At 33.5% G+C, this 25,617-nt stretch overlaps 1 protein-coding gene across 3 annotated transcripts; it reads left to right on the top strand.

Moving 5' to 3' along the window:
• Nucleotides 1-14: 14 nt before the first annotated feature.
• Nucleotides 15-25,341, top strand: Vps35 (Vacuolar protein sorting 35). 3 transcript variants are annotated; one of them, XM_089241969.1, is made up of 17 exons: nt 15-265; nt 508-556; nt 3,894-4,092; nt 4,503-4,626; nt 7,997-8,179; nt 9,611-9,827; nt 10,412-10,605; nt 11,547-11,643; nt 14,576-14,724; nt 15,811-16,018; nt 16,912-17,070; nt 18,473-18,595; nt 18,796-18,975; nt 19,087-19,326; nt 20,127-20,270; nt 24,709-24,911; nt 25,115-25,341. In XM_089241969.1, exons 2-16 carry the CDS (start codon nt 554-556, stop codon nt 24,886-24,888), a joined length of 2,400 nt encoding a protein of 799 aa, XP_089098095.1. In that variant the 5' UTR covers nt 15-265; nt 508-553; the 3' UTR covers nt 24,889-24,911; nt 25,115-25,341. The 3 variants fall into 3 exon arrangements, with proteins under 3 accessions (XP_089098095.1, XP_089098097.1, XP_089098096.1); XM_089241971.1 differs by having other exon boundaries at nt 226-265; nt 25,096-25,341; XM_089241970.1 differs by having other exon boundaries at nt 264-394.
• Nucleotides 25,342-25,617: the final 276 nt, after the last annotated feature.

Here is a 25,617-nt window from a genome sequence, read left to right as displayed (position 1 = left end):
TTGAAATACGCGATCTTTCCGCCCTGTCTTGTTCAATTTATCGGTTACTACTGGATAAAGAAAAGTGCACATTTGACTTATTTTTGTCGCAAATAAAATGACATAAATAACTTAAAACATGAAAAATCAGTTAAAACTATTTAGAAATGATATTTTAAGGAATCTTATGATTTTTACGTTTTAAATTTTGGAAGTTGTGATTGATGATCATATCATGTTGCGTCCCGCAAATCAGTGAAACTCGTCATCCCTTCCTTCCTCACGGGTAAGTAGGTGTGTTGTGTAAACAAACTTTTATCATTTAATTAATTTTTTTTTTAAAGCTAATATATGAATTCAATTTCTCACGACAGTAACCAATAAACATTTATTTCATGTTTCACCAACTTTTACGGTTTATTTTATCATACATATTCAAAAATTGTTACATGTTCACAATTGTTTTGTGGGAATTGCTAACAAAAAAAAACGATAAAAAAATTATTTTTTTCTATTATATATTTACAGGCAGTTCTGTTTTGACTCAGTCCTGAGAGATTAAGAAAAACTCATCATGGTCAGTATCAGAGAATCTGAAATCATTCCCAAGTTGTGTTTTTTAGTATATATTTGTTTTGATAAAGACTGATATATTTTGTTTTTGAATTTGTGGGTAAAAACACAAACTACATTTCATGTCAACAATCTAATATTGAATATAAAACAGCATTACTGATAAAATCCTTAGAAATTTGCATTTGAATGTGAAGTAACATTAACATAAAGTATAGAAAAAGATTATTTTCCTCAGCCCACAATACATATGGGAAAAGAGACTTTCTGGATAATGCAGAGATGAACCTCGAAAAAAAAAATTGTTGTCTCCACCTGAAATTAAACCCTAGTTCTCTTGAAATGTAGGCAAATACACTGAACGCAAATACAAGGCCACAACCGGCAAAATGCCTAACGAGGTGGCTGAGTAAAAGATGCCCATAACAAGTATGGATGTCATATGTTACTAAAATACAGCATTTTAATTAATAGTGCAATAATATAAATTAAAAACTATGTACACACACATGATAAAATACATTAATAAAAAAGTATTTATGGTTGTCTTATCTAAGTATGGATAGCTTCTCGATTTACCCTATTATGTTTATTGTATTTCTTTTTAAACATGTCAATTGTATTAGAATTTACGACCACTGGAGGTAAGCTATTCCATTTGTTCACAGACTTATTAGGGGAAAATTCCCTGTGACACCACAATATGGAGTTGTTCCTTACCAATTGATACTCCACTTGTGGCACCTGTCCAATTAGAAAATTTGCCATAATCTGCTGTGCCCTATCTCTTAACCATTATTCTATTCGATTTAGCAAGTTGCCCTCAGTTCCAATCTTGTGTAAACGTTTCAAGAGTTTACTCGGTTGGACTTGATCGAATTCTTTCTGGAAATCAAGATAAACTACATTGACATTTTTGCCATTTTCCAAAGCCTTAGTTGTGTGATCATAGAAGCAAAGGAGGGGTTGGTTACACATGACTTCCCTCTTTCTGAACCCATGCTGACTTTCCAATAATATATTATTTTTTTCTATAGGATTCACCAATTGCCTTTTGATAATAATTTCCAAAATTTTTGAGAGGGAGTTCACCATACTCACTGGACGATAATTACACATGGCTTCTCTACTGCCCTTTTTAAATATCAGAACCACATTAGCTATTGCTTGGGACAATACCCTCAGCAATGCTACTTCTGAAAATCTGTGCAACTAGCCTTAATAATTTATTAGACTCTCACTAATCTTGTACATGTCTGATCAGGGGTGTGCTGGATCATTGAAATCGCCTGATTACTGGAATCAATTGAAAAGGCCTATTTAAATAATTTAAACTTCTGCGCAAAGACATACAGTGACATGTTTTTCTCTTCTATGCTCAAAGAAAACCAGTCTAAAAATGGCAGATAACTGGATTGGATGGATTGTCAAGAGTCTACGGTAGTCTAAACATGCTATAGAAATACTATTAATAATAATAAATTATCAAAACTAATTTTTCCCTTCCTTGTAACACATACAGTAATGGGATGCTCTGATCAGAGACTACAGACTCCCTCAACTTCAGCAATATCCTCTCCCCTTTCAAGTACAAAGAGATGTGCTACAGTCCTCATCACATCAAAGGTGGAGAAAACAGCTCTCCGTACTGTCTCCATCTGGGGGTGGGGCTTATTGCTGAAATTAAAAGAGGCTGCTACTACTTGACTGTACATGCAATTCACCTCGTAAATATTCCTCTGGAAAATATATAATTGGTTTATGCAGAAACTTGTGTATATATGTGAGGCCCTTAGACATTTATGTTGTCAGAGCCATATTTGTACTGCCATCTGTCATCCATATTTTAAAGTGAAAATTAGAAATGCAATTTTGCATCAGTATCATGTTGAAGGTCTGCCTACTCTCAGCTGAGAAAGGCAGACTTATAATGGATAGCTGCAAAGTCTTTGCTAAGCAGATCACATCGGGTATGTTTTGTGAAGGGGAAAGCTGTGTCTCTATAGTGTATTACAGTATAACCTGTCTATAATCATGCTGTAGGGACCTAGAAAAGATATTGTTATAGACAGTTTGAGTATTTGTGCTATTTCGTATTGAATAGTAATTCTACCGGGGCCAAAGGAAATATCCTTATAAAAACAGGTTTATCGTTATAGACAGTATCTCTGTACACAGGTTTCACTGTAGTTAGTATCATGAGAGGATGAGGGGCCCCAATTCCCGGTAGAGACAACAAAATTTCCTTTCCAAAATTCATCTCAGCGTTTATATCTAGAAAGTCTCTTGTGTTGACAAGGTAAAGAATTTTAGTATAATTTTTATATAGAGAGAAAAAAGAACTTGTGCGCACATTTCTGTTAATTCAATGATAATCACAATTTCGACCATTTTTCCATTTACAAAAGAAGTTTCGATGAAAAGTTTTGCCATGCAATTTTTGTGATAGGTACCAAACAGGGTCGCAATTTGATACCAAAATGAATTTTGTTATTTGTGGCAGTTTTGGCACCATGCCCCTGTAACATTGAATTTAGTGGTCCAAAAAATATTTTTTTTAGTTGTGATACCATTTTAGTCTATGATTTATATAGTAATATGCATTAACAGAGTCATAACTGAGGAGGTGGGGAACAGGCAGGTCTAGTGTTTCAGGCACCTGATCAGAGGGGCACACCCTTTTAACCTCTGTTTCAACATTACAAGGGAGTGCTAAAATTTGTGCTTGCCCCCGACTGACGAAACATTTAGTTGCGGCCCAGTGCATTAGTACAGACTTACCACCACACAACTTAGTCATGACTTTTGCAGATGACCCTCACTGGTACAAGTAAAACATTGAGTTTATTTGCCCCATCAAGTGTGACCAAATCATCCAAAATCCTTCTATCATTGTATTCACAGTATGATGGCAGCAAAACCCAATATGTTTTATGATTATTTACAATTTGCCCACTTTCAATTGATTAAATTATTAATAGTGGCAAACTAGAAAATTTAAGCTCTGAATCTGATGAATTTAGAATTTAAGGAATATGAAAATTGTTCTTTTTGGTTTTATTATGCTTCCATTAATTTTTTATGTAAACGTTTTGTTATGCAACACATATACATGCACAGGCTGATACAGGGAAGGGCAATCATTGCCTTCACTGTCCCCTCTCCCCCATTCAGTTAAAAATTTAGTTATTGGCATAGGCGGGTGGAGGGGAAGGCAAAGTGAACATTGATCCCTGCTCGCTATACACACCCTCCTTACTGATGCCCCCATTCTGTTCAAGGAGCCTGTATCTACTTATGGTCAGCTGTGTGTAACAATTGTAATTTTTGTCTTTTCCTAGCCTCAAACACCACAGTTGTCCCCTCAAGAAGAGCAAGAAAAACTCCTCGATGAGGCATTGGGAATCGTCAAGGTCCAGGCTTTCCAAATGAAAAGATGCCTCGACAAAAACAAATTGATGGATGCATTGAAACACGCATCGAGCATGCTTGGAGAGCTCAGAACCTCTCTTCTCAGTCCAAAAAGTTATTATGAACTATGTATCCTTTCTACTTTACATTTTTGCATCAATTATGCATTAATTCTGAACAGATATACCCAATTTTTAGCTTAAAATCATTTGGTAGCAAAATTTTATGCAGTGAAACTTTGATTATCCAATGTAACTGAGATTTTAGTTTTTACCAGTAGGAGACATTCATACTTCTACAATTATTACTTCACCACTGCAAGCAAACATTTTTGCTGAGGAAACAGACATCAGTTAACAGAATTCTTGATGAATGAGGGTCAGATGGTAGAGTTTCTGCTGGATAAAGGAAATTGTATTATTAGAAAGATTCTGCACTTTGCCATTATCATCTTAATTTTTTTAATATTTCATTTGAAATTTCAAATATTGTATTTTTATATTATTGGATTTCGATTATAATCCTTTACTAAGATCAAGTTATGGCCGTGTCAGATGAGCTGCGTCACCTCGAACTGTATCTTCTTGAAGAATTTCAAAGAGGAAGGAAGGTTGCTGATTTGTATGAGCTTGTTCAGTATGCTGGTAGCATAATTCCTCGCTTGTACGTGCTCATTTATTTACACTCTGCTGTAGCTTCCTCCCCCTTTTAATTATTTAAGGGGATTTCCAAACTGAATCTTACTTCCTTCGTAAATTGACAAAGTTTCTTGGGGGAAATGCAAGAGATTCTGAAATTTTGAAAGATCTATACAATAACCCTTAAATGCTCATTTTTTTTTTTAAGCTAATCATTTTTTTTTCATAGTTGTTGACACATGCATATATAATACTAGCTATAATACCCGGCGCTGCCCGGGTTTTCTTCAATGAGGCTGTTAGAAACACGTGATATCTCCCTCTTTCTTTGAGGGACATGCAAACCGTGTCTAAGTTAACCAATATGGCGACTTCCTGTGCGACTCATGAAATAAACAAATCTAAATTTAAAGAAACATAGAAATGAATATATACTTTTCTTTCCTTTTTTAAGGGGTGCTATGTATTTCTATCCCCCCCCCCAAACTTCAAGTTAATTATCTGCCTGTTTTAGCTTTCAAAAATGCTTAATTAAAGCTGTGGAATTTTTTCAATGTACTTTTTATGGGCCCATAATTAATTTTAAAACAAACTAAACTGTATGAATTGATGAAGTTGAATATCAAAAGATAATACGGAGACATTAATTTTTCATGCTTGAGAAGATATAAATAAAAAGTTGAAATCAATGTTATTACATGAATACACAACTCAAAAGTAGGTCCGGCTAATTACTTCATATTCAATCTCCTGGGCTTCGTATATCTTTAAGCAAACACAATATTTCAGAAATCTGGAATTCTATACAATTTTTAAAATTATTGATGTGGCGGGAAACCCCACCAAATTTCAGCATTTCTACAGTAAAATCGGCAATTTTAATTAACTCAGTGATTTCTATGAGTCTCACCCTTTTCTTGACCCTCAAAGCGATGCTGATGATGATTATGACGTCTCTTCAAAAAGCCTCATTACTGAGATTATTGAAATGTAATTGTATTGAATAGTAGTATTGTGTAGTATTGAAAGTATTGGCAAACCATTATAAAGGCATAAACTATTATACATATATACTGACAGCATTAAAGAAGTGACAAACCATTGTAAAGGCATATACACGTCTGAAACGCATTGCTAGGGAACCACGGTAACCAAAGTAAACGTTCGGAAAGTGATTGTTGAGGCCCGAAAACCATTGTTGCCCTACAGCTTTTTGCCCATTTGGGGCACTTACCCTGCTCTGATAAAAATTTAAAGTAGTCTATCGTTCAAGTCGGGTCCCATTTGGTATATATGCAAAATTTGTCGACGATCCATCTAAAATTGTAGATTTGTATAGAGAACATACATACACACACACACACACAGACAGACAGACAGACAGAAAATCAATTTTATATATATAGATATAGAGAAAGCTGAAAAATATATGATTTTTAAAAATCTGTCTCAATTTGTACTGATTATACAGGGCCTTAAAGAGGCAATATAGAGCTTAGAAAAGTGCCCCTAAAATAAATGCATTGAAGTAATATTATATTCTTAATATATAACTACCTTCTTTGTGATTTGAACTATAGTAAGAAAAAAAGATTGTTGCAAACCTCAAGTAAAAAAAAAAAAAGAAATGCTAACAAAACATTTAAACCCTTTAGCGGCATATCTCACCTGCTTGAAAATCCTCTTATTTTAGTATTGACAAGCCCAGATATTTGGCAAATTTGATTTCTCAATGGAATACTTTTTCTTACACTGTTATCTTTACACCTGCTGAAAATCAGAAGAATACCTACTTCATTAAAAAAAGATGTGGCATTTTACAGGGGGGTTTAAGGATTTCTCCTGTGCTGCTTAAAGGGTTCATAAATGAGAGCGAAATCACAGCCACACATGTGCTCTGCAACAGACAAAGAGTTGTCATTAATTGAGACATCTACCAGCCAATTTCAAAACATAAAATGGAAAGAGCTTGTATGTAAAGTCATTTTGGATTTTTATCTTCAAACTGGCTTTAGTAATGATAGTCTAAAGCAGGGGTCGTATTTATTCCCCATTGTAAAACAGATTTCCTAAATTATTTAAAAAAATTATTTACTCTGAAGTTATTTCTTTCATTAAAATTGTTTTTTTTAAATAACTTTTCACTGATTACAGTTTTTCATTAATTATTTCTTTTATTAATTCTGAAATTTGCCCCAATAATTCCAAAACTATTTTTGTATTAATTTTAAATTTCCATTGATTATGAAATTTTTTTCACCAATTCATGATTTTTTTTCATGAATTTTATCAATTTATATATACTGTATTTATATATATACTTTTAACAATTCTGAAATTACTCTCAGTAATTCGGAAATTATTTCTATTCGTAGTTCTGCAATTACAGTACAGTATTTCTTTCAGTAATTATCTTCCTATTTTTTCATTAATTACAAATTTTCATCACAATTATGAAAAAATCTTTCATAAAGGTGTTTTTCAGCATTTCTGTAAATTCTGTATATCTTTTGGATACGAAACTTTTCCTCTCAAAATAATTATATGAAATTGTAGCTTCCAAAAAATGTTTCGCCTCAGAGTTCCCTCAAATTCATTATGTGGCCCATTCAAAGTATCAAATGCACAGCATTAGCCACAGCAAAAAGCTTAGAGGGTCACATTTGGCCCACGGGCTATGGGATGAAGACCCAGGAAAAGATCCTTTAAAAAAGCTACGTATTTAAGGGTTAAGGTTCTTCAAGTATTTATTTCAAGTATGATAAGAGCTTCTCAAGTTTATATATATTGTGATTAATTAGTCACCCACTGAAAATTGCTACAATTTTTTTAAAACATTGAAGACTATATGCAGTTAATGTTCATTGTAACACTAAGCGGTCATATTAGAAGAAAAACATGGAATGGTCCCACTTATATATAGGACTTTCCGTATCTGTTATAACAGAATTGTGGCTATAATGAACTTCTACTGTGTATATTTTAATGTACTCTGAAGTAAATACTGTATTTGTACTCAAAACCGAATATAGATTTTGTCACCTTCAAAATTAAACTTATTTATCGGAGCTGTACTTAATGTACGTAATCAGATCCAATGACATAACGAGTATTGAAAAAGAATATGCATTTTCGCAGTTGAGGGGAAAAAATGGTATTCTTTTGATTTTAAAGCTAGTTAGATTCGATTAAATACTATTAAACGAGGAGCTGGGCAGAAATTTCACTTTGTTGTTTTCCATTTAATTGATTTTTCCTCTCAACTTCACACAAATGCAACTTTCCAACACAATAATTCTTTTTAATGAACAGTTGATCTGAGTTTTTGGATACCATTCAATGTTTCATGTATAGTTCTTCCTGTATAATTATTATTTATGCATTTTGGATATTAGGTACTTATTGATCACAGTCGGTCTTGTGTACATGAAAACAAATGAACATTCAAAGAGAGATATCTTGAAAGATATAGTCGAGATGTGCAGAGGGGTTCAGCATCCTTTGAGAGGACTCTTTTTAAGGCATTATCTGCTACAGTGTACAAGAAACATATTACCAGACACCGATGAGAATGATCCGTAAGATTCAATTTTCATTTTATTTTCATCCTTATTTAGTTTTTTTTTTCAAAGATCTGTTTAGGATATATAGGGTGTCTCACTCACTCTTGGGGCCACAAGTTTTTGCTTATAAAAATCAAATTATTAGTCATAGGTGATGAATTTGCTACAGTCATGTAGCAAAAGGAAAAGTGGAAAAGTTGTCCACAATCTCTTCAATTTTTGCATGGGGTTATGCATCTGGATGATCTGCCTTTAAATGTCAATTGCACGGGCACAGTCTTTCAGTCCCAGTTCTTGTCCCTGCTGTTGTGATGTACCTGATTGTGGTTTGTGTTCGGTTGCAGGTTCATGTGAAAAACCAGTTCATGAGTACTGACAGTATGAGTCAGTTTTACGTTTAAAAGCATGTGTTCATCATCTACATGTAAAAAACAGGTCTGTAAAGACATGTCAGTAACAATTTATTTTTTTGTTTTGGGTGAGGGAGAGAGCAAGATATTGCCTGTCAAGTCCTCAATGTAATATTTGATTAAAAAAACAGAACATCGTGAAGGAAACATGATTCTGTTGATTGTGTTTTACAGTGCACATGGATTGCCGCTGTGGTGGTTGAGTGGTCATAGTGACGGACTAGCATTGCAAGGAACTGTGTTCGAACCCCACCATTGCCACACTGTTGGTCTGCTAAAGTTGGTTTTCTGTGGTTCTTAACCTTCGAGGCACTATGCAAGCTGATCTTTCTCTTAAAAACTCTCACTATAGAGAGCAACAGGCCTAAAATGGTGAAATCTTCAATCATTACACTTCACTTGTAGCTCAAAAAAGATGGCAGCACTATAACAAACATTACACTAAACAAACTTCACAGATAGGTTCACAACACGAACGCGCATATTCCAACATGACGGAGGAGATGAATGTGGGGTTTAATTGTGCATGTGGACGATAAACACTTCTCTGTGACTCATACTTTCACTTATTACCAACAACTGATTTTAGAATAGACCTGTAACCAAACTTGAACAAGTGTGAACCATTACCAGGTGCATCATAAAAGCAGGAGACAAAAACTCAGCTAAAAAGACATGTCTGTGCAATTGAAATTTAAGGGCAGAATTGTCTGGGGATGCGCATGCTCACAAAAGCACTGGCGAAATTGTGGGCCTTACATTAATTACATCACTATGCTTCTCATAGACCAAGTATATATATATATATATACACACAAGTTATATTTTTCATTAAGTCATGACTAATAGTGGCATTTCTATAAAAAAAGCCCAATGCAAGCAAAGTATTCTGTACGTAAAATTTTAACGAGATTTTTGTTCGTTCAAATGAAAAATGAACATGAAAACTGTGTAGAAATGATTATAAATGTGTCTTAAAGCCAGGCGAGAATTATATTCAGTATATATTTTATTTTCCAATTCATTTTTCTTTCAGAAATGCTGAAACAATAGGCACTGTGAAGGATTCTGTAGATTTCATCTTATTGAATTTTGCTGAAATGAATAAATTATGGGTTCGTATGCAGCATCAAGGCCATTCTCGTGATAAAGAAAAACGAGAGAGGGAAAGACAAGATTTGAGACTGCTTGTTGGAACTAACTTGGTGCGATTGTCACAGCTTGAATCAATTGACATTGAGAAATATAAAAGAGTTAGTAGAAATCATACTTTACTCACTGTGACTCAAGTTATATGTAAAAAATATCTATGATTGATGCATAAATAATTTTATAACTGCGTTTTTAGCTTGCCAACCTCCTAAAATTTGTCACTTCGTGGGGAATCGAGCCCACGTACACAATAACCAAGTGTCATTGGTAAATTTGATAAATGCTTGAAATTTTTTGCCTTTATCTGTGATTATATATAGTACTCTTGTGCAATTGGTGAATTTGATAAATATGAAAAAAAAACCAAATGAGTCTAGTATGTGTAACGAATAGTCGGCCCCTGATATAATGATAACAAATTTTATGATCATACCCTGATATAATAATACATGTCTCAATTGCCATGTATGTATAGTATATCATATAGTATGATTTATCATGTTTACCCAATCACACAATGCTTGGGTACTATACATAATCGCAGGTAAAAGTGAAATTTAGGGAAATTTATCAAACTTACCGAAATTTGCTCAGTGATTATGCATAATAACCAGATTTATCACATTTGCCATAGTACATACATATTAATATATTTCTTTATTTCTATTCCTACTTTTATTTCCAGATAGTATTACCAGGCATTCTGGAGCAAGTTGTAAGCTGTCGAGATGCTATAGCCCAGGAGTATCTGATGGAATGCATAATTCAAGTTTTTCCAGATGAGTTTCACCTTCAGACTTTGAATAATTTCCTTAAAGCCTGTGCCGAATTACATCAAAATGTGAATGTGAAGAACATCATCATCGCTATGATTGACAGGTGCATATGTTGTACACTTATTACTATCAAGTATAGCCTACATACAAAGTTGGTCAAGAGCTAAATTTGTGTGTGCAGAACTATTATTCTGTTTCTCCTCAACAAAAAATAGGCATATATTAATTTTGAGCTACTGACTTTTAGTTGTTTTGTTTGACCAATTTTTGTTCGATTTGACAAAATCTATTGTGTTTATTTAGAAATTTGCTACTGCCTGTTTGGTAATTTGAAAAGTAAGTCGAAAACAAATTCAACTATTTTGGATAGTGTCATTCTTGATATGCTCAACAAGGCCCATCATGCAACCATTCAGTATAATAAAAAAAATTGTCACTATAATATGTTTTACATTATCCTTCATAACATTCTGAAACATTTTTGCCTCCGAAAACCTTGATTTTAATCCATAATTGCTGCTCAACATTTGTTAACAAGTTTTAGAGCAATTAAGATGATATTCTCTACCACAGATTCCTAAAAATTTTACATTCATTGCATCTTTAAAAAATTTTAACATCTTGTGGCACAACCTTGACGGTTTTGAGGCACTTCAGTGGTAACCTAAATTATTGCCAGGGCACACTGCTTCAAAGTGATAGTCCTATCATTCCATGCAAAATAATTTCATCTCCAAAATTTTTCATGGCACCTCTTATTGGTTTCACAATGTACTCTCCCTGAGGGGGAATTGCAGCTATATACTATAATCATGCACAACTAATTTCTCATTTAACTACTTTATGCGCACCACAAATTAATATCAGTTCAGTCTAATGCTACTGGTTCAATTTTTGTTTTAGTCATGATGTTTTGAGGTTTCTTGATCAATATTGACCATACTTGATTGCGTTTGAATCCAATAAATTTTTAAATATTCTAGTTTTTTTTTCTTTTTGTGGGCATTCATCTCAAACCTAACTTTTTTATTCTTATTTTACTAGGTTAGCCGTTTTTGCTTCGAAGGATGATGGAACTGGGATCCCTGCAGAAATCAGGCTTTTTGATATTTTCTCAGAACAAGTGGCCCAAATCATTCAGGTAAGCTCTTGTTTTAGTCTGTAATTTTTTTTTTGGGTGGGGGGGGGGGAATGAAGCTTTGAGCTTGCTCATTCAATCAGCAAGGTATCTTGCAGCTGTGCAATCATGTGCACACCATGGTGAACTCCCATCCCTTTGAAAAAAACCTTGTCATGCAAGTAACTGGCCTTTCAGTATTTCAATTGTACTCATAAGAATATCAGACCTGCCAGCTCTCTGGATTTAAGCACGAAACTTCAGATTTTTTACCCTTTCCCCTGGCTCTCCGGAATTTTTAGTAATTTCTCCTGATTTTAGCCAAAAATTAGATTTTCTCTTGACTTTAGTGGAAAAATTGCAAGTGTTAACTGCACATGTCATTTTCAGCATATGCTTTGAGGGATGAAGAGTAAACTGGAGTTGCCAGATGATTGCGTACAGAAAAATTGCACAGCTCTTGATGGACGTGCATTTTTTTCTGCTACGAAATGAATTCCTCTATGGAAAACAGTGCTTGACTGCAACTGATTGTAGATATTCCGTCATCTTCGGCAAATGGTGATAATCACGCTCATCTGGCATTAGCTTAACTGATTCTTTCCCATATTGTTATAGATGTGTTGAAAAACCGATTTGCAGGCTCGTGAATTTCTCACTTTTTTTAATCAGTCGATTGAAAAAGAAATTCACAAAAATAAACATTGTTTTGATTGGGGCCATGGCAGCCTTCCCCCCCCCCCCCCCATCCTGGAAGAATCTCAGAATTTCTGGACTCCAAAAGTTTGCAGTTCGCATTTCTGACCAATATTAATTTCATTTTGTCAGTTTTGCCTATACAAGATAAGCAGCAGAACATGAATACATGCATGCATCAAATTACATTAAGGTACACAATTGCCTGCAGGTGCAGAATCACTTTTTTTTTGGCAGTAAAGTGGTAGTAAATTTCTTCTGTGGTAAGACCAGATCTTCGTACGGTCAGTAAAGTTAAGTGTGTCTCAAGCACGAAATCTATTGAATGAAAATTATTTATGACTAGATATAATACTCGGCACTTCCTGGATTTTCTTCAATTACTGAGAGAATTGAAAAAGTAATAAATCATTATAAATGAATAAACTGTTATACATAATACTGGCATCATTAAAGGAGTGACAGACCATTGTAAAAGCTTATACATGTCTGAAATGCATTGCTTGGGAACCATGGTAACGAAAGTAAACATTCCGAAAGTGATTGTTGAGGCCTAAAAACAATTGTTGCCAGACAGTTTTTCGTCCATTTCAGGCATTTGCCCAGTTCTTATGAACTTTTAAAGTAGCCTATCGTTTAAGTCAGGTCCTGTTTGGTATATATGCAAAATTTGGCGGCAATAGATCTAAAATTGTAGATTTGTATAGAGAACATACACACAGACAGAAAATCAGCTTTATATATTACTAGCTATAATACCCCGCGCTGCCCGGGTTTTCTTCAATGAGGCTTTTTTGGATCACGTGATATCTCCCTCTCTTTTTCTTGAGGGACATACAAACCGTGTCCAAGTTAACCAATATGGCGACCTGTGCGATTCATGAAATAAACAAATCTAGATTTACACAGAAATGTAGAAATGAATATATTTTTTTCTTTTTTTAAGGGGCGATAGGCATTTCGATCCCGCCCCCCCCCCCCTGAACTTCAAGTTATCCATCTGTCTGTTCCAGCTTCCAAAAATCCTTAGTTAAAGCTGTGGAATTTTTTCGATGCACTTTTCACGGGCTCATAACTACGGGCTCATTTTAAAATATCCTAACCCACATGAATTTATGCAAATAAATATCAAAAGAGACAATATGGAGACATTAATTTTCATACTTGAGAAGATATAAATGAAATCAATGATATTGCTCGAATATCCAACTCAAAAGTATAGGTTTGGCTAATTACTTCATATTTAATCTCCTGGGCTTCGTATATCTCTAAGCAAACTGAATATTTCAAAAATCGAGAATTCAATACAATTTTTAAAATTATTGATGGGGCGGAAAATCCCACTAATTTCCGCATTTCTACAGTAAAATCGGCAATTTTAGCACTGATTTCTATGAGGATCACCCTTTTCCTGACTCTCAAAGCGATGCTGATGATGATTATGACGTCTATTCAATAAGCCTCATTACTGAGAGTATATTGAAAATGTGGCAAACCATTATAAAGGCATAAACTATTATACATATACTAACAGGATTAAAGAAGTGACAAACCGTTGTAAAGGCATATACACGTCTGAAACGCATTGCTAGGGAACCACGGTAACCAAAGTAAATGTTCGGAAAGTGATTGTTGAGGCCCAAAAACCATTGTTGCCGGACTGTTTTTTGTCCATTTGGGGCATTTGCCCTGGGCTGACGAAATTTTAAAGTAGCCTATCGTTCAAGTCGGGTCCCATTTGGTATATATGCAAAATTTGGTGACTATCGATCTAAAATTGTAGATTTGTATAGAGAACATACACACACACACAGACAGACAGAAAATCAATTTTATATAAATAGATGTATGATTCATATTGAGTAATGCTATCTAGTTAAAAATTATCTCAGTTTCCCCTACAAGGCTGAGTTAACTTGTCCAAGTCTATTTGAAAGGATTGTGTATAAACTATCATTGTTCATCAACTAGAGGGTGTGGTTTGGAATTTTTTTTTTGACTAGTTCTTATGTATATATATATATATTGTTATATATATATATATATATTTGTATTGTTATATATATATACACACACTTTCATATGTATATATATATATACAGTATAACACGGAAGAAATAGAGGAAGAAGGAAATTGTGCTCAAAGGAGAGTTGATTAATCACAAAAGAATGATCAAATTCACTCATCTCTTTCTCCCCTCTTTCCTATGTATAAATTTTTAAACTTATTTTAATGTTATTTTTTTCATTTGTTTTCCAGTCCCGTCTAGGTATGCCAGCAGAAGATACAGTAGCCCTGCAAGTGTCTTTGATAAATCTAGCTCTTAAATGCTATCCAGACAGGGTTGATTATGTTGACAAAGTGTTGGAATCGACAGTGAATATATTCAACAAGGTGGGGATGGAAAGGTATGTTTGTTGTTATTTTTTGGGTACATTTTATTCATGAGTATGTGCTGCTATTGAATTAATATAGATGTATAATACTCCCCTCAATGTTCTATATTCTATATTGAGAGTATAACTTTTATGTATCATAGGCTTACGCAGAATTTTCTCTTAGAGAGTTTTCAGATTTTTCCCCTTCTAAGGGGGGTTTTACGTTTTTTTCCTGCAAAATAGCACTATAATCTTGGCTCAAGGGGAGTCAGGATCCCCCCCCCCCCTCCTGCGTACGCCAATGATCACAGGCAAGAAGTAAATGAATTTTAGTAATTGATTTTAGAGGACAACACTCCACCCTTTATTAGCGTTACGTCCCACCTAGACTATTTTGTTTTGTTTTCTTCAGTGAAGTGGTGATTATTCTTTTCTATAGATGTTATTACCAATACAACTATAACAAAAACATGGGAAGCAAATATAAGCATACTTACAGTTTACTCGATCAAGCTTCTTACATTTGGACATCCATATTTTGCAAGTCTCTGGGTTTTTAGAAAAAGTATGATAAGTGATTTGAGTCCCAAGTTTCTTTGTCATCCGAGAATTTTTTTTGCATATTGCAATCACTTAAGAACCTATATTTGTTTATCACTGATTTACCCGAGAATCACAAAAAAAAAAATTATATATATATATATGTATCACCCATGCATACCAGTGACACTAAAACAACACCATGAAGGAGAGATCACACTTATAAGCAACTAAAATTTAAAATAATCCTCTTCAATACAGTATGTTTTGTAAGCTGATGTCTGTGAGAAAAAAGTTCAGGACCGTTAGACTTCATGGAGCAGCTCTGAGACCACAGTCACTGGGCCAAGGTGGCAAGAGCAACATCAAATAGATGAAACAGCTCTTACTATATAGCCCTGGTGTGAACCCTCTTCATAAATTGATTAACCTAAAGTTGATTTGACTCTCACTTCAGAGCTGAGCATACAATTTTCATGTTGCTCATTGTTTGATTTAACTTTTTGACAGTGTTATTGATTTCATATTTCTTTTGTTAGATTAAGTTTTTTAAGTTTTTAGTTTTTCCTTTTATAGAGTTGATTACAACACAAATGTTTCGAAAGAGCTACTGAGGCTGCTGAAGATACCTGTGCAGCATTACAACAACATATTGACTGTGTTAAAGCTTGAACACTTTGGTCGCTTGATGGGATTTTGTGATTATAGAAGCCGGAAATCCATGTCGTGTTTTCTGGTGACGAATGCGCTTGAAAATGAAACGCACATATCTACACAGGAACAGGTAATTTAATTCAAGCTGATAAGGTTGACTTTGATCATTTTGTGTATTTTTATGTAAAGCAGTCTTATATTAAGTTTTATTCCAATCTTAGTTTAATTCAAAAAATAATTAAAAACCTTATTATTCAGAGATTGGTTTGGTAGAAATTATTTGATCTACAATTTTCTGGAAAATGATATTGGTCATGCTTTCCTTGTCTTACAATTCTTAATAACTGTATTGAAATTGAAAGAAAAACACCATATTCCCCTCCGGGCCATAACTAGTATTTTTGTGGGGGGAGGAAGACATAATTGTGATGCCCTACTACTGTGAAATTTGATGATTATGTATATTTATGACAGTAGTTTTGTTCCCTCCTAAAATTTACTGCCCCTCTCTAAAGTTTCATTCCTGAAGCAGTTACCCCCTCTAGTTCTGGCCCTGTTCCCCCTGTCATAGCTAGCATTCTGTAAAATTTGAGCAGCACCAGATTTTTGAATGTTTAAGCCTGCTTTTGAAATATACTTGAGGTGTGCTGTTCTATCGGGATAAAAGTGTACAAAACTTGTCTAAGTTGGTCATAATTCTATGAGAAGAAAGTCATGGTTTTTTACCATTAATCTCATAAAAAAAATGTGTGTTTAGAGGTTAATTATTTTCTAATAAAATTTAACTGTTTACAAGTTCAAATTTATTCTCAAAAGTTCCGCTGTATATAAGTTGTTTGCTGTAGTTTATAAGTTGATAAGCTAATGGGAATTGTTATTTCCATTTATTTTTAATTTAACATAATTAATACTTAATGCCTTGACCCATTGTTGGAACAGTATGGGGAAAAAATTGTATAAATGACTTGTATAGACGTTTATATACATGTTATCGTGCTTATTTTATATGGTTATTACCTACAGGTTGAAAGCATACTAGATATAGTATCTCCTCTTGTACAAGATCAGGCTGATAAGGTTTCTGATGGTGATGATGACCCAGAGGACTTTGCTGAAGAGCAAGGGTTGATGGGTAGATTTGTGAATTTACTTCAGTCTGAATCACCAGATCAGCAGTACTTGGTATATATACGCTCTGCCTCTTTTTTCAAATAATTTTTACCAATTGATGCTGATTCTATGGTAATTTAGTTCCTTGTACATGATGTGAAATTTGTTTTCTTTATGTCAAGGAATATTTTACTTGAAGAAAAATCATGCAATATTGAATGGCGTTAATAAAAAATTACAGGGTTATATGTAGATCTTTATTGAAATAGATATTATATAGTGGTTAAGAAGAACAAAAATATATTGTGTGGGCTGTTTAGCTTTGTGCAGGTGGTAAGTATAGTTCTCCAAGCATGAGATGCAGATTGGTGACGGCATGTTGGATGATTATATTCTTTTGTTTTAGGTAAAGGGACTGCGCATTGAGAATTGTCTTAACTATTTCTGTATTTTCTAATTTGGTAACTTTAGTGATATTTAGTCCTTGAAATTTCACTAAAACACCAGGTCAGCACACTCAATGACATCGTCTCATCGCAGTGTTTTTGTTACTTAAACATCAGGTTCTCGCGTGAGAATACTCACTGTATTCCTTAGAAAGAATCTCGAGCACTCTAGCATTTATTTATTCCCTAGTCTAGGTTTTTTAAAAATCTTAATTGTGAATATATTTGCTGTGATTTCTAAATATTTTATCGAAGAAAAATATGCATATAAGGGTTAATATTTATTTACAGTTGTGGTGTGAATCGTAATATTTGGTCAAGCAGGGAAAAGTTCATTCAAATTACAAAAAAAGTTATTAATAAAATAAATGAAATTATTAATGATATAAGTGAAATTACAGAAGAAACTAACGATTTTCAAAATATACAAAGATTTTTTTTTTTAATTTGATGTTCAAAAAGCACGTTTCGAGCAAAAAGCGGCACTGACAGAATCGCAAAAACAACTCAGCGATGAAAACCGATTTTGTGCCAAGACATCATGCTAGCTACCCAGGAGAATTCTTATATCTACCTTGCATCAAAATGGACCTTCTATATAGACGGGCATTCCGAAAACTCTTCTACTGGTTCTGCCATTATATTGATTTTTCAATCTTTTACTTACTGTTGGCCTCTTTCCTACACCCACTGTAGGACCAAACATGACCTAGTCTCTGTCCCATGGGGATATAAGCATTTCTGCACCCACTGGATTCAAGATTGAAATTGTTGGTATTTCTTAGATCCATGAAAGTCTTGTTTTTAATGCTCTAAGAAGAGGTCATGAACTTTAGTTTGTGGGTAATTTTTTTTATATTTTGATATTTTTCATTTGCTTATGCACATTTGTTGTAACATGATTTTTTTATTTATAATAAAATAATTTGATATTCTATTCTTACCCTATGTTCTTTTGGGGGGGGGCAAAAATGTGATGATGTGATTAATCTGTAGTAAAAGTAATGAATCTCTCCTGTGATTTATAGATGCTGAACACTTCACGAAAGCACTTCTTTAATGGTGGAAATCGACGTATACAACATACTCTCCCACCTTTGGTCTTTCAAGCATATAAATTGGCTTTCAGATACAAGAACTGCAGTGAAGAGGTATGCTCTTTGTAAAATAAACACAAAAAATCAAGCCTTGGAAATTAAATATTAATATTTCTCTTTTTCTGTTATAAAGTGATTTAAATTACTTAAATTAGTACTTCATATGCCTTTTGTTTGCTAAGATGAAGAAAATGATCAGAATGACCGCTGAATCTTGATTTTGAAGCTTACTTCAAGTTCATTCTTATTCATAGGATGAAAAATGGGAGAAAAAGTGTTATAAAATTTTCCAGTTTTGTCTGCAGACTATAAACACTCTTGTTCAAGCAGAAATGGCTGAGTTGTCCCTTAGATTGTTCTTACAAGGAGCATTGGCCTCAGGAATGATTGAGTACAAAAGTCATGAAACCACTGCTTACGAGTTTGTTTCACAGGTAAATTTAATGAATGAAACTTCAATTTCAGTTATAACATACCTAGTTATTCGTCCAGCTTTCATCACTTTTATAAACAAATCATTCTGATCTGTAACTTTATTTCTGTAGGCATTCTCAATTTATGAAGAAGAGATATCAGATAGCAAAGCCCAGCTAGCTGCAATTACGTTGATTGTCGGCACCGTTGAGCAGATGCACTGTTTCAGTGAAGAAGACCACGAAACTCTCAGAACAAAATTTGCTAAAGCTGCAGCCAAGTTGTTGAAAAAACCAGACCAGTGCCTTGGACTAAGTGCATGTTCTCGTCTCTTCTGGTCCGGCAAAAATCAATCAACAAAGGGAGAAGAGGTTATTTTTTCATAATTTAAACTTCAAAATAATTTCAATGGCAAAGGAAAAACTCATTTGCAGATAAAACTTGTTACTGCCAAGCAGGCTGACAACTTTCCAGAAAGTCCAATGCAGTAATCTCTCACTTATGCACCTCACACTTATATTTTTCTCTCAGTTATAAGACTATTTTCTGCCACTGTGGTGGTCAAGTGGTCATAGTGAAGGACTCACATTGCAAGGACCAGGGTTAAAACCCCACCATCATCACAGTGGTGGTTGGCTGAAGTTGGTTTTCTGTGGTTCCCAACTTTGAGGCACGAATGAAGGCTGATCTTCCTGCTAAGTCTTGCCGCGAAGAGCAACAGGCCTACAATGATACAATTATTCAATCATTACACTTCATTCATAGTTAGAAAAACTGATGGCAGATGGCGGCACTACACACAACAGGCATTACACAGAAACAAACTTCACGTTAGGTTCACAACATGTACACACACATTCCAATGTGCACCGATTGTTAGAAGTTCTGCAGAGGAATGTGGATGAGGTGCATGTCTGGTTTAGTAGTGGACTATTTTCAGCACTTCCTGTCAAAGATGCATCATAATAATACTATTCACTTATACACCTCTCTCATTTAGGAGTCTTTTTTTTTTTTTTTGTCTTTTTCCTTTGCACCAATGCATAAGTGAGAGAGCACTATTTTTAATTTTTTTTCCTCAAACATTTTGCTTCAATATACATCTGTGTATCTGCATGGCTTTATTACATCTATTGAGTGTTTTTATATGCCATGTATTTTTACTTCATAGATGCATGATGGAAAGGCTGTTGTTGATTGTTTGAAAAGAGCAACGAAAACTGCAGCGCAGTGTATGGACTCTAGTGCTCAAGTGTTACTTTTCGTAGAGATATTGAACCAGTATGTCTACTTTTATGAGAAAAGCAATGAACATGTAAGTTTACTTCTATTTTTGCTGTTTTCTAAGGTGGGTAACTAAGAAGATGTATGTGTGATACTGTTTATCTGTAATAATTTTTTGTGAAATATATTTTATGTTTACTAAGTTTTAAAGTGAAATACAGTGAAACCCCTCTTAACAGTCACTCCTCATTTATAGTCAAATAATAATTTTTATTTAAAAGCCTTCAATAAGAATTTTTAATGGTCACCCCTTCTTTTAAAGACAATTTTTTCTTGTCCTGCCGGTGTCTGCAAAAGAGGGGCTTCATTATATATTTTCAAACCATGGCATTTGCTTTGAAACTTTGAATAATTTTAACTAAAAATTTACTAATAAACAAGAAATGTAAGTAGCAAAATAATGTATAAATATAAAATTTTCTTGAAATTACAAAAATAGTATAAAAACATTTTTTTTTCATTAGTTTGTTCATAAGAAAAAAATACAAAATATACATAGGAATTTTTTGTTGTATTTTACATATTTCAGCAATTTTTGAAAAAATAGAATGCATTTTAAAATTTCCTGCCTATAATCTTCATTTGTAGCTAATTTCATGTAGATATCTGCATCACCACTAATTCAATTTTAAATAATGGAAGTGGTTGTTTGGTTACATTTTCTTTTCTCTTTTTTTTTTTTTTTTTTGTTGTTGAAAAAATGGTTATATATATTTTGTATTCTAACTTCTCTCAGACAAAAATAACCTTCCAATAATATGTGGTTCATAATTCTCTTTAAAAAATTCAGATTTTTTTAATGTGTGATCCACAGATTGTAGCCAAGAAATTATGGCAGGTATGTTTCTTAATACAGTAAATCCTCAGTAAAAAGTCTTCCCTCTGTAACCCTAATAAGTTGTCACTTTGGTTAAATCTTAATTTTTCTTTAGTCCCATTCAGCTTTCATAGATAAAAATGTTATTAAACTCTCGGTTACTCTTTGCTAATTTCGGTTAAGTCATAGTTTGTGAGAGGAACAGATGATTTCTACGGCTCCCTTTGAAGAAAGAAACTGAGAAATCCCTTTGAAACAGCACTGCTATATGTTCAAAACTGACCATACAATCCTTATGTACCAAAATAGAGCAGCTCAAATAACAAAAGTGATACTGATGGAGTTCATTTGTTGACTAAAAACAGTTTTGAAATTTTAGAGACTGTTGAGCTGGTCCTGATTTCTGCATAAGACACCTTCTAATTTAGAGCTTCAGATTTAAGCAAAATATCTTGGGGAAAAAATGTTTGGATTTTTCAACAAAGTTAAGGCTTCTAATGTCTGCTTTGCCCTATCCAGGGCCCCCTCAAATCAAAATCTGGCCCTATGTTCCAGATTACCCCATGAACTATTGATGCAGAATTTAACGCACTAAAATTAAATGCATCATGCATGTACATGTAAAATTAATGTACATTAATTGTGTTGTGAAGAAATGCCAACTATTCCAACAGTTGCTCTGATTAGTCTATATGTAAAAAATACTGGTATAAATCTTAAGTGTATTGTATTTTACCCTAAAAAGCTAAATACTAAAAACTTAAAAAGACAAAAATTCCATTTTTTTTTCATTTTTGTAATTTATATATTTTTAATGCCTATTTAATTTTAATTCATATTTTGATAAATGCAGGGCTCTCAATTTTCATACTTTTTAGTGAAATATCCTATTTTTGTCTGACTTTCTAGTTTTTGTCCTACTTTTTCTACCAAAACCTATCAAATAAAATTTGTATAATTGATTTTAATTGAGGAAGGAATCATTGATATAATGCCAAATAATGCAAATGTAAGATTGCAATAGATTGCAATTAATGATTCTGCCAAAGCAGAAAGTGTATGGTTTTTAAATATATTTGGGAGGGGGTGTATGTGGACCATTTGGTGGTTTATTAATTTTTCATTTGCTTAGTTTGAGGGTTCAACAAGTAGAGTAGTGATTAAAAACTTCTGCCTGGTTGAAAAAAAAAGGTTATTTTGTATTTATTACTTCATGGTCTTGTACAGTAACTAACATTCATCATTCAAAATTGTGGTGCACATTTGGTGTATAGGTGAAACAACAGTTTGCATTTCAAAGCAGTTGGATACATAGGCTTATTCTAGGTTTTGTGACTCTGATGATACCCACTAGCATTCAGTTGTTTTCTGTATTTTTAGGGCATGCAGAGGCATTCAAACAATTTACAATGCTCAACAAAGAGCGCTTACTGGCATTGAGTACTAAAATTCAAACAAATCCTTTAAAAAAAAAGGGATGGACGATGCGGTAAAACCATCTGGTTCACCTTGACTCAGAATTATATCAGACCTTGTAATTTACACATTTTGCACTGTTATTTTGGAAGTGGTCTAGAAAGAGCGTCATTCTTAAAAAACTTACATGTCTTCATAATTTGATGTGTGCATTGTCGAAGAGAGTTGAGACTGGACTGTGGAAGGCTCCAAAAAAAGTATGTAATATATATTGTGAGGAGAGACAAAAGAATTATATGTGTGGTTGCTAATACACCCTATCTTGGCCAAAAATTGTTTTTGTAACCAAATCATTTTTGTCATTTTGCTTTGGTTCAAGTCAATCTTACAGGATACTGAAATAGTGCCATAAAAAAAATTATATATTTTTCAAAAAAAATTTTTTTCTTCATTTCAGGGATTTTTTTAAATTATGCTATGATTATGTTGTCTGAGGGGGGACCTCCCACCATCCTACTCTTTTTTATTTTTCAAGTGGGGGCCCTGTAAATGTTGTATTAGATTAAATTCAAACAATTTTCACAACATTGCTCATTAAAACTGATGGCACTTCGCTTAAGCGTCATAGTTTCTCAATAACTTGGGTGATGACTTATCGAGGTTTCACTGTAAAGTGTTTGTTAATCAAACACTGATACAGTGAGCACTTTGTTGCTGGTTTCTAATGGTCCATAGAGAACAATGGAAAAAAATAATTATCTGTGGCAATGAAATAGATAGATGAATTTAACTGAGATGTAATAATGAGTGCTCATCATATGGGAAATGATGAGACCTCATCTTTAGCTTTTATAATATTTCATGATTTTTAATGACAGGATTAATAAAGGTAAACAATATAAATTAATTTAATATTTTTTGAAAATCAATTTTCAAGACTGTGAATGTGACATTTACGAGAAGGTGGTTTTCTGTGTATGGATGCATCAATGGAAGAATGAGACAGTGTGGGGAGATTATGGCTTAGTCCTTTTAGCGGTTGACTGTACTTATTATGTTCAGAGGTTTTTTTTGATAAATTAAAAAGGTTTCCTCATGCACAGATGGCATGCATTGTATCATGAAAAACTCTGCTTAACATACCAAATGTGACACAAACAATACATAATTAATGTTTATTACGATTTCTGTTACATAAAAATGCCACTTTTCAATATGAGCACCCTCTGTAGCTTGGGCTACGTCTAAGCAGTACCTAATTTCAACCAGTGTTTTTTTTGCTAACATTGATTTTAAAAGAATATCAATCACTTCCGTGATTCTTGTCTTCAGTTCCTTGGTGTTGGTAACACTTGAGGAGTGAACTTTGTCTTTTACATATTCATGGGCAGAGATACTGTGGGGGGGGGGGGCACTGCCCCCCAGCGTTAAAGGTGGAGTCGACTGATCTAATGTATATATGTATATATGAATTGACATCATCGTGCCTCCCAGACTTTTAAGTTTATCTCCACCTACGTACGTATCCCCACAAGAAGAAATCAAGGAGAGTTAAATTTGGAGACCAAGGTGATTATAACAGGGCTCATCTCATCCAATCCATTGGCTGGAGAATTTCTGATTGATCTCTTGAGCCATTCACATGCTTTTCATAGTGTATTTTATGCATTGTATCGAGTTTTTATGTGATACAGTGCCATCTGGGAGTGAAATTCTTAACTTTCTTAATTTAACAGAAAGAAAAAACTCTACGTGCCAGGATAAATATTTTAGTACAAACCACACTTTTTATGTCAAAAGGTTGATTTGTCATTAGTTTTTAGATTGTGTCATGAATTTTTTGCTCACCTTGTATTTTATTTTGATTTCATGACTGAAATTAAGAAATTTCTTTCTGTAGTATTTTAGTATCAAGACAGGAATCTACCATACTTTAACATGTAGTAGTAAGAAACGCCCTGATATTTTGGGCTTAAAATTTGTAAAAAAGTTGAAAACAACATATTTATAATAATATCCATGTATAAGAACCCCCCGTTTTTTTGGGACCCAATTTTTTGGCAAAAAAGAGGTTCTTTTTATACACATTAAAATACAGTAATTAGAACAATATTGCCCAATCAAGCGGTATTCTGCTTGAGTCCAAAACAACAACTAATCTTGAAATATTATACATATTTTGATACTTAAGAGGGTCAGGTTTTTTAGACTTTCATTCATTTTTTTTAAACATTAGGTGACTGTGCAGATAATCAACCAGCTCCTTGGAAAAATCAAAGAGCTGTTGCCATCTTTGGAAACCAGTGGAGAAACGGAGCACGTAACAAAATATTTTCAGAATACTGTTGAACATTTGAAGATGAGAAGCGAAGCACCTGAGAGTGAAGGTCGCATATATGATGGATTATCGCTATAGTTTTTTTCCTGCCGTTCAAATCGGTAAGTTAAAATCTATTGCCTGTCTCAGTTGCATTCATATTATATTTTTCCTTTCTTGAGGATTCTTTTAAAGTGATCATTATCATGAGCACTATATGACGTGTGATGTCATGTAATAATTTGTCTTTATTTATTTATTATTATTTTTTTGGTTCTAAAATTCATTACATAAATTATTGTGTAGTGTTGAATCTGTGTTTTAGGAGCATTGTGTCCAAGAGAGAGAGATTCTTCATACATGCTGTTAATTTGAAAAATGTCTCGAGAAGCCATTCCATATGAAAGGAACTGTAAATATAAAATTGCTGCCTATGAAGAGAAAATTTTGTTTTGTTTATTGTTTTGTTACTGTTTAGTTTGATTGTTTGTTTGCATATATACATGTTAATAAGTGATAAGAAAAAATATAGAATAAATGTCCTAAATTATACTTGAATTTTGTTTTTTTTTCTTCTGTTCTGGAACAATAATTTTTCATTAATAAGCTATGAGTGTTTTAAATTTGATATTTAAATAACTGCATACTTCAACAAATGTAGTCAAATGTTCATGTTACTCAGGATTATCTTAACAATAGGTTCACCTAAGCAGGGCCCAGAAATTTTTCATTTCATATTAATTTATCGTTTCTGCCCTCTCGTTTGCTTTTCGTGTAAAAAAATTTGCTTATTTCTGAGAGATGGGAGAATGAATGACATCACATGTG

The sequence above is a fragment of the Pholcus phalangioides genome, unplaced genomic scaffold (assembly GCF_987345545.1).
Source record: "Pholcus phalangioides strain wild (caught in Gottingen) unplaced genomic scaffold, Ppha-v1.0 ptg000014l_1, whole genome shotgun sequence".
NCBI lineage: Eukaryota > Metazoa > Arthropoda > Arachnida > Araneae > Pholcidae > Pholcus > Pholcus phalangioides.
Note: the sequence above shows the minus strand (reverse complement) of the source record. Positions and strands in the feature narration are given on the sequence as shown.